Source organism: Apium graveolens, chromosome 7, assembly GCF_009905375.1.
Source record: "Apium graveolens cultivar Ventura chromosome 7, ASM990537v1, whole genome shotgun sequence".
Lineage (NCBI taxonomy): Eukaryota > Viridiplantae > Streptophyta > Magnoliopsida > Apiales > Apiaceae > Apium > Apium graveolens.
Window position 1 is genome coordinate 57,280,894 of NC_133653.1, and position 10,564 is coordinate 57,291,457.

A 10,564-nucleotide genomic window follows, 5' to 3' on the forward strand; every position below is an offset into this window, starting at 1 on the left:
CGTGCATATACAATAACAATAAAGAAAGAAAAACAATATAATAATAATTTTATCTTTTCATGCTTTTCAACTTTACAAATAAAAAATTTGATCCATAAATAACATTTCTCATTAGAAAATGTGGTTGTGCATCACTTTTATTTATTTTTACTTTTTTTATTACTTATTTTTTACCTTTCCCTGCTTTCAAGATGAAGTATTCAAGAATATAGACAGCATAAATCAAACAAAAACACACACATAAACTAAGGTTCCTCCCCATATAGATTCTGTGGTTCCTCCATTTATGTCCTTAAATATCAGCACCTGATTAATAAAATTAAGGTACGATTGTACCATAATCTACATAAACAAAAGTGACATGCAGATCATCCATACACTGTGTGCCACTGTGTGTGTAAAATACAATAAAAAAAGTAGCTGCAGAAGTAACGGTAACATCTGGTTTTGGAGGTTACTTAAAGGTCACTTTGGGAATTCACATAACTTAACGGCAAACTTATTACAATAAAAAAACAGAAGCAAACATGAACTAGACTAAAAAGACTTGGACAGTGAAGACTTGGACAGTGGCAACCAACTGAAAAAAAACATATATAAACATACATATATAAATTAAGGAAATTCCACTCCCACCTTCACTTGCTCTTTCTTTCTTTGCTCCCCTTTTTTTCTTTTTCTACTTTTTCCCCCATTCTTTGATTCTTTAGCTTTAATTTATCTTGGCATTTTCCATCTCTTTTCATCTCATTGATTCACTAAAGTTTCAATCTTTATTCTTCCTTGTTCTTCAATTTTTCATCTTTGATTCATTTCTTGGTAGCCCATTTGAGTAAGAAACAAAGAAAGGGGTTTAGTGAGGGTTTTAGTTGTAATGGAAGCTCCAAAAGTTGAAGAGATTAGCCATCCTCCAATGGACCAACTTCAAGGCTTGGAGTATTGTATTGATTCTAATCCTTCATGGGGTATGTTCAAGTTTCAATCTTTTTTGTTTATAACCCATTATCAAACAGAAATTATGTCATTGTGTGTATAAAGATTTCATCTTTACCACATTTTCTTGCTCAAATGGAAGCTAGTTTGTCAAAGTTTCAACCTTTTTTATCAAAACCAATATTTCTGATTATTATAAATTTGTACTGAAGTTTCAATCTTTTTGTTTATGACCCATTATCAAACATAAACTATGGCAATGTCTGTGTAAAGATTTCATTTTTACCACATTTTCTTGCTAAATTGGAAGCTAGTATATCAAAGTTTCAATCTTTTTGATCAAAACCCATGTCTCTGATTTTCATATATTTGTGCTAAAGTTTCAATCTTTTTGTTCAAAAACATGATAAAAAAAATTACTCAATGTGTGTGTATTCAAGTAAAGATTTCATTTTTGGCACATATATTTGATGAAACAGGGGAAGCAATAGCTTTGGGTTTCCAACATTATATACTGGCTTTAGGGACTGCAGTGATGATCCCTACATTTCTTGTTCCTTTGATGGGTGGATCTGATGTGAGTATATTGTCGATTTTTATTTTTATTTTTGGTTTATTGAGTGTTTTAGAATAATATTGGTGGCATTTTTTGATGGTATTAATGTGATTCTGTTTTTCTTTTTTGTGATTAGAATGATAAAGTGAGGGTAATACAAACTCTACTATTTGTTGGAGGAATTAATACACTCATACAAACGCTATTCGGAACACGATTACCTACTGTCATTGGTGGTTCTTGGGCATTCATGGTCCCCATTATGTCGATTATTCATGACAGATCCTTAACTGCAATCCTTGATCCTCACGTGGTAAGTGGATTAAATTTCATGTTGTTGACAATGTGTGCATTGCTCTGTGTAACATCTGATTTAGTTCATTAAGTTAAATGTGCTACTAAATTAAACAGCATAACTTGGAATACAATGATTTTGTATTTTTGATTGACAATATCAATGCAACTGTGCTAGTTTCCGGATTATAACTTGGTGTTGGGTATACCATTTTACAAGAAAAGTTAGACATCGACTTGTTGAATGGTCGGACTCTTTATACTAGGCTGCAATTTTTATTTCTCCCTCATACTGGATTGTCTCTGTAGTGAACTTTGGACCCTTTGTGTAAGTGACACAATGTAAATAATGTGTCTTCTGTATATATAACTCGCATACTTCAACCAAGTTGCATTCAGCATTTTACAATTTCTTTAAAAAATGGGTAAATTTTAGCAGAAAATCTTCACTAGTTTGTTCATGACCTGGATGTGATCATTTTTTACTGCTGCACAGAGCAAGTTTTAAAAGGTATGAGGCAATAAGAAGCTGCTGCTCAGTCAGTTTGATAAGTTTGTTTTTGTACTTCCCATTAAACAAGACAGAAAAGACCCAGGAATAAAATAAATACTGGTACTAAATAAATGAATCATGGAAGTAAAAACATTGTTCATTGTATCATGCGCAGATTATTTTTCATCATACAAGACATTGCAATACAAGTACTTTTCCCGTCGGAAATAATAGTGTGTGTGTGTGTGTCAAAATCAAAAGATGGTTATAAAAACTTTAAGATTCTATTTGCACTTGTAGAGATTTCTTAGTACCATGAGAGCAATACAAGGTGCTCTAATAGTAGGATCAAGCGTGCAGATAATTTTGGGTTACAGTCAGCTTTGGGCTATATTTTCCAGGTAAAATTTTGAACTTTTTCTAACGAATTTCATTGACAAACATAAAACTATTTCTTAACTGTATGGTGGCTAATCAGATTTTTCAGTCCACTTAATATGGTTCCTGTGGTGGCATTGGTCGGTTTTGGGTTGTTTGACAGAGGCTTCCCTGTGGTATAGTGAAAGTTCATACATGTTTTACATCAAATTCTTTTAATAGAAACTTAACATCAGATTAAATCAAATTTGACAAATGGTTTTTGACCATTTCACAGGTTGGAGAATGTGTGGAAATAGGTGTTCCAATGCTTATCCTATTTGTCGCCTTCTCCCAGGTGCTGCAGTTGTTCTTTGCTTTCATTAAGCCTTAGCATAATCTCAATGGCCTATCAATAAATATAAACTGCATGCTGGAATACTCTAGGATTTGCTTACACATAGGCTGTACTTATGCTCATTATATCTTTACCAAGAGAGAGAGAGGCAATGCCGCCTGCATGTTATATCTTGGAGTGTGCATTTAGTGAATCCTTGAAAAAAGTAGTATAGATCGTCATGTAAATGTTGTTCTGATTTTGCTCTTTTTGTGTTGTGCAGTACCTAAAACACTTGCAGACAAAACAAGTTCCGATATTGGAGCGCTTTGCTCTTCTTATATCAGTAGCAGTTATATGGGCATACGCACACCTACTGACAGCCAGCGGTGCATACAAACATCATCCAGAGGAAACTCAAATGCACTGCCGCACTGATAAAGCCAATCTCATTTCTTCCGCACCATGGTTAGAACTTCTTTAGTTATTAATTGATCAGTAAAAACATTGTCTGTAGAAGTTTAGGGTATGTATGTGCATGTTGATTAACAAAAACACCAGATATACGGATACTGATGGATAATACATGATATGAATGTTAAGTACGGACAACAAATGTTTTAGGCAATCGTTATGCAAGTTACTGCCAGCTCAAGTTTGTGCCTTTTGAATTTTAACTGCTATAAATTCGTGTCAGTGATGTGTTGCACAAAGTACAAATATAATACAACATTTTTTTATAATTAATCATAAAATTATTTTAACAGTTTGAGGTTTCAGGAAAATCTAATAAACTTATTAAACATTATCGTAATCAAATTTCTTAAGCATTACTTATGTTAGAATTGTATTTCCCTTCAGGATAAAAATTCCTTACCCACTTCAGTGGGGTGCTCCTACTTTTGATGCTGGACATTCGTTTGGAATGATGGCTGCTGTTATAGTCTCCCTCATAGAGGTAACTCACACTTGGACGATAGGTCAAAAAAATTTCAATCCAGAGTCTAATTTTGTGAAGATGCTGCCTTAATTATTGTTTCTTAAACAGTCAACAGGAGCATATAAGGCAGCATCTCGTCTGGCAAGTGCTACACCACCACCTGCTCATGTTCTCAGTCGTGGGATTGGCTGGCAGGTCTGTTAGAATTACTATATTTATTGATTCTCATCGTCAATAAAGTGGATTTCACATTATAGGACATGCGAAAAACAGTTTTGAAACTAGTGTGAATGCGCGCTTATATGAAATAAATATACATAGGGAATTGGAATCCTTTTGGATGGACTCTTCGGAACACTCACCGGTTCTACTGTCTCTGTGTACGTATTCTTACAACTGTCATGAACTTTTAGTTGTTATTTTTGAAATGTTACATAACAAGTTGATCGACAAACAGGGAAAATGTTGGCCTCCTTGGGAGCACAAGAGTTGGTAGTCGCAGAGTGATTCAAATATCAGCTGGCTTTATGATATTCTTTGCTATATTAGGTGAGAGATACAAGCTTAATAAGCTTAACCTCTTCATAAGAAATGTATTACTGCGTGAAATGTAACTTCTACAATCATCAATCACAGGTAAATTCGGAGCCCTATTTGCATCGATACCCTTCACAATATTTGCTGCTATATACTGCGTCCTATTTGGCCTAGTTGGTAAGTTCCTATAATTCAAGATATCGACATTCGTACATACTCTTACTAATAATGTTTCTAATAATAATGTTTTGGCAACAATTTCAGCTTCAGTAGGATTGTCATTTTTACAGTTCACAAACATGAACTCTATGAGAAGCTTGTTCATTGTTGGTGTTTCCTTCTACCTCGGGTTGTCTATACCTGAGTACTTCAGGCAGTACACAGCTGGTGCTCTTCATGGTCCTTCACATACCAATGCTCAATGGGTATCGATTTATTTTCTCTGCCCGTATGCGTTTTTGTATCATAAAAATTAAACATGAATATATAATTTAAGTTTTTGTCCAAAATGCAGTTCAATGATTTTCTGAACACAATATTCGGATCATCACCAACTGTTGCGTTGATCGCCGCTGTGTTCCTTGACAATACACTTGAATATAAAGAAAGTGCATCAGACAGAGGAATGTCATGGTGGGCCAAATTCAGAAATTTTAAAGGTGACAGTCGCAACGAAGAGTTTTATACTCTTCCTTTCAATCTCAACCGCTTTTTTCCTCCTTCGTGATTGATTCAAGAACTGCAACTGATGTAGAAAACCAAATCTAAAATACAACCAGAAAACGTTGAGGAAGTCAAAAACCGCAAAATGGTTGCAAAGAGGAGTGACAATAGAGATGGCCAGATGAGCGTGTTTGCATGATGAGTGAATGATATCTCTATCACTCTTTTTCCTTGGGAGGATTTCATTTATTTTAGCTCATGTTATTAGATAAATCCAAATAAAACAGTGATTTTTTTTGGTGTGATTGTTTCATCTTGCTCGGTGAAGTAGAAACAAATAGAATTTGGTAGTCACTATCTAAACGAGATAAAGAAATAGAAACTCAAACAAAACCGCAGGCATGCAAGCTCGGCGTATCTTAAATGGGGGCTTCTTTCCTTTAAAAAAAAATTGTGGGCTGGTTTATTATTTTCCTCCTACATATTAGGGGTGAGCGAAGAAATAGAATAAAATCAAAATTGAATTCGAATCCGAAATCGAATTCAAAATCAATTAAAATTGACAAAAATTGATCCGTATAAAATTGATAACCAGTTGGATTATGTCGGATATAAAAATAAAATACTTAATAGCTAGGTATTAATAAAATTGATCCAATTCGGTACCGGTTATAGGATAAACATCAAAACCGGGCTTTTAAATAAAGTTTTGGGGTTTCGAACTTTTGTTTACTCGTACTACGAGAAAATATAGCATTTTAATCAAAATATATCGTATATTGAAAATATCTTGTTTACCGGGATGATTAAATAATATCGAAAATTTGTATCGGGAATCGTACAGGTAAATCCGTACTTCGGATCGAAAAAGTTAAAAAACACAAAATGCTTGGAATAATCAAGTTAGGCTAGGGGTAGTAAAAACGCATAAATCGTTGAAGTTGGACGGTTCCCGAATAATCAAAATAATAAATAATTAAATCTAATAAATCAATTATAAAATCATATAATAACATATAAATTACTAGAAAAATATCAAAATAATCTATACCTCGTTCTGGGAATATGAAAATTAAAATTTCACGAATTTTATCACATACAAACAACAAACACAGGTACCAATTATCACATAATTTAACACAAATTCATATAATAATTACACGATACACATCCCGGATATTACAAAATATGTTCATGAAAATCTTGAAAAATCATCTACAATCACTAGTGTTGTATAAAACATGTATGTACCTTAACAAGACTAAGATAATTTGTCAACCCTAAGTAAATTGTATTATCTAAATTTGTATTTTGTACTTGTAACACTTAAAGTCTGTAAAAATGCAAAGGAACAGACTGAAGTCTTTTTCCTGAAATAATATCAAGCCTAAGAATTCTATCTGGAAGAAGATCAAGGTGATCATGACTCAGAAGAATTTTGAAGAAGTTTGGAGTTAAATAAATCTGTTTGGTTAAAAATACTCGAAGTCAAGATCTCTACAAGTCACAGATTTAGTGTTATAGAGAAGTCATTCGAGAACTCCAAAAGACTTATCGAGAAATCAGGAAAGCTACTAGAGAACTTAGAGAGATATTGACAAGTCAAGAAGACATGAAGGTTGGAGAGAGAACTCAGAGTTATCGACAAGTCTACATTCATTAGAGAACTCTGAGTTATCGATAGGTCAAAGATCACTAGAGAACTCAGAAATATCGATAAGTCAAAATTCACTAGAGTACTCTAACTTGTCGACAAGTCAAAGTGAAGACATGATGCCGATGGATCTCGACAATCCAAAGTTTCATTCGAGAACTCAGAGACCTCTATAAGTCAATATCACTAGAGCATTAGAGATATCGATAAGTCATTATACTTATCGAGATGTCAAGATCTCTATATGCCTAATTGGAGATCTCGAGTAAAATTCTCAAAGTACAAAATCACAGACCAGTTCAATATTCAAGATAAACAATCAACAAACAATCCAACCAGCTGGATTGACAAGTCTACAAAAAGCAGCTTGAAGAATGTGCAAGATCAATGGTGAAGATTAACTGACAAAGGAAGATCAAGATAATCACAGGATGTTAAAGATATGCTAAGCCATAAATGAAAGATCTACTTTTCTATAAATAGAAATGACAAGTGACAGTTTAGAAAAACTAATAGCATGTCTTATTGTACACTGTGTAAACCAACAGTTAACCGAACTATAAAGTTAACACTGGTCCTTCAGTTAGTTGTAAGAATTTAGATAAAAATCTTGTAACTCTCTCAAGAAGAAGCTAAGCTCTTTAAACAAAGAGCTTAGAAATTTTGTAGCAAAACATTCTTGATTTTTAATATAAAAATTAAGTGAGTTTTGAAAAGATTGTGTTCTTATTTATTGCATGTTTATTTACTGCATTAACACATCGTCTCTACAAGATTAAATTTACTTTGTTCAACCAAAAATATTCAAGAAAAGCTCAAAAACAGAAAAACACATTCACCCCCCTGCGTGTTATTCATTTCCTAACAAGTGGTATCAGAGCAAAATTTGAAAGTAAACAGATTCAAGATCTTGGAAGAATGAATACACAGAAAATCAGTAGTATCAAAATTCCTATCTTTGACAAAGCTAACTACACTCTTTGGAAAAAGAAAATGATGTTGTTTATCAGTATGACCAATCCACTCTACATTCAGATCCTCAAGAATGGGCCCTTCACTCCTATGGTTAGAGTTGAGGAATCTACAGATGGAGATATGGTTATTCCAGCTCATTATGCTCCCAAGGACCCTGCAGAATACTCCGAGCCTGAGAAAGAGAAAGTCTCCCTGGATAGTGGCTTGCAGTTAATCTTAATTGAGTCACTTGCCAATGTAATGTATAACAACATTGTTAACTGTGACACTGTAAAACAGATCTGGGAAAAGATAGAGATATTGTGTGAGGAAACTGAAGAAGTTAGGTCAAACCAAAGAAGAATACTGATTTCACAGTATGAGGGGTTTATGGCAAAGCCAAAGGAAAGCATTACTGATGTGTTTGAAAGATTCAATAAGCTGATAAATGACTTGCAACTTCATGACAAATACTATGAAGATGAAGAAGTGAACCTAAAGTTCTTGCTTACTCTCCCTGATCATTTGGAACAGAAAATCTCAGCAATTAGGGAAGGGAGAGACTTGAGCATAATAACACTGGAAGTTCTATATGGAATTCCCAAAACATATGAACTAGAAATGATTCAAAGGAAATCATTGAGATCTGGTCAAGGACATGTTGTAGATGGCTCAAGTGCTTTAATTGTAAATGAAAGCCAAACATATAATGATGAATCAAGATCTCAAACTCCAGCTGCCTCAATAAGTGAGCAAAGAACAAATGATTCACAGGAACAAGTCATTCTGGAATTGGAAAAAGATGAGTTCTACACTCTTGAAGAACTTGATGAGATAGATCAGTCAATGGCCTATTTGGCTAGAAAATTCTCTAATATTAGACTAAAGAAGCCAAGGTACTTCAAGAGTAAAGGACAGTTTTTCAACAAAGACAGCAGCTGGAAAGAAAAAGGAAGTACAATTCTGATAGCAAGAATGGATACAAAACTAGATCTGTTGACAGATCTAAGATAAGGTGCTTCAATTGTGATGAACTAGGCCACTTTGCTATAGAATGCAGGAAACCCAAGAAGGCAAAGAAAGACAAAGCTTATCTTGAACTTGAAGTAAAATATGAAGCTCTTCTAAAGAAACAACAAAGCAAAGCTTATATTGCAGAGGGTAAAAGTTGGGATGACTCTGAGAATGATGAAGATGAAGAATTTGGAAATTATGCACTCATGGTCTTGAAGCAAGGAGAATCATCCTCATCTAAATCACATGTTCCAACTCTTACCACAATTGATTTAAATGTGAGTCAATATAAGGAAACTGTAGAGAAGATGAGCACATAAATGTTTCATATCCACACAAGCATGGTTGCTGCTAATGAAGAAGTTAACAGACTAACAAAGTTGAATGAGAAGCTTGAAAGTGAGAAGCAAGAAACTGAATTGTTATTGATGGAGCTTGAAGCTTTAAAACAAGAAAATGCATATCTAAAGAACAAGCTCAAGTGTGCAAGTGAAATTGAGGCAGTGCTAAGGGAGAAGCTGGAAAAGAATGAAGTAAAGCTGAAATCTTTTAGAAATGCATATGAACTGGTTGGACAGTACCATGAGAAAAACAAGCCATGTGCAAACATTGCTATTGGCCTTGACTATGATGCTTTGAATGACAAAAAGAAGACTATAGGTGACAAAGGGAAAGCAAAGAAAACTAAAGATGCTCCAACCTTTTTGAAATAGGTTAATGCACCTATATTCAAAGCATGTGAAGTCAACTTCTGTGAAGAAGAATTAATTATCAAGCAAAAAATTGCTTATGAGGATAAAGAGAAGAAAACTGCAGAATCAACTCAGTCTTCCAATACTGAAGAGAAGCTCATGGACAAATAAAGTCCCAAGACACCTATTAAAGAAACCAAAACTGGAGATGCAAGAAAGAAAAAGGAAAATAGAAATAGGAAAATAAGGATAAATAAAAGAAACAATTTTGCTTATGTTGCAGTTTCTCCAAGAAAGAAATATGAAAAATATGACTCCGTGAATCACCTAACTCACCTTTTTAAAAAGGCAGTTAGCAAGCCAACTGAATGAGCCTGCAAATACAATAAAGCAAATACAAGTGATCCCTACTCCTTCTGTGACAAGTTTGACTGCATTCCTTGTAACTTAAAAGTGATGAAAAGTTGTCACAAACTGAGAGTAGACCTTAAGAGACAAAAATTGGGTCTACATCAGATAGGGAAAATGCACAACAGTCATTGAACTCTATTTTATCTGAAACTACTCATTCTACTTATGCTAAATCAGTTAACAAAATGAAAGTATCCAACACTGCTTGGGTTGCTAAACACACTTAAAACTCATTGTGTGCAGGGCAAAGTGAAGAAAGTCATCTGGATCATAGATAATGGATGTTCCAGGCATATGACAGGTGATAAAACTCTACTATCACAGTTTGAGGAGAAAGCTGGCCCTTTGGTGACCTTTGGAGACAACAACAAAAGATTCATAATGGGATATGGGAAGATTATTTCTAAAAATATTGTCATCGATGATGTAGCACTGGTAGCTGGTTTTAAAGTAAATCTTCTAAGTGTTAGCCAATTTGCAGATAAAGGTTTTGAAGTTTTATTCAACAAAGAAGAATGCACTTTTATCAGCAAGGAAACTGGTGAAGTTGCTCTGAAAGGAGCAAGGAAAAGAAGCTTGTTTGTTGCAGACTTGGACTCAACAAATAAGGATGACATTTGTTGCTTCTACACCAAGGCATCAGAAGAATAAAGCAAGCTTTGGCATAAAAAGCTGTCTCATTTGAATTTCAAGGCAATTAACATCTTGGTCAAAAAGGAGTTAGTAAGA

General features: G+C 34.1%; 1 protein-coding gene across 1 annotated transcript; it reads left to right on the top strand.

The window, feature by feature from the left end:
• Nucleotides 1–597: 597 nt before the first annotated feature.
• On the top strand, nucleotides 598–5,416 carry LOC141672749 (nucleobase-ascorbate transporter 2). The gene is made up of 14 exons (XM_074479406.1): nucleotides 598–965; nucleotides 1,413–1,510; nucleotides 1,626–1,802; nucleotides 2,577–2,677; nucleotides 2,755–2,830; nucleotides 2,932–2,991; nucleotides 3,254–3,438; nucleotides 3,832–3,928; nucleotides 4,019–4,105; nucleotides 4,232–4,290; nucleotides 4,368–4,459; nucleotides 4,547–4,624; nucleotides 4,712–4,872; nucleotides 4,962–5,416. The coding sequence occupies exons 1-14, from the start codon at nucleotides 875–877 to the stop codon at nucleotides 5,172–5,174; spliced, it is 1,575 nt and encodes a 524-aa protein (XP_074335507.1). The 5' UTR covers nucleotides 598–874; the 3' UTR covers nucleotides 5,175–5,416.
• The last annotated feature ends 5,148 nt before the right edge of the window (nucleotides 5,417–10,564 follow it).

Coding starts and splice junctions, on each gene's coding strand:
- LOC141672749 (XM_074479406.1), top strand. CDS start 875: ATGGAAGCTCCAAAAGTTGAAGAGATTAGCCATCCTCCAATGGACCAA. Junction 966..1,412: donor TGATTCTAATCCTTCATGGG/GTATGTTCAAGT, acceptor TTGATGAAACAG/GGGAAGCAATAGCTTTGGGT. Junction 3,439..3,831: donor CTCATTTCTTCCGCACCATG/GTTAGAACTTCT, acceptor ATTTCCCTTCAG/GATAAAAATTCCTTACCCAC.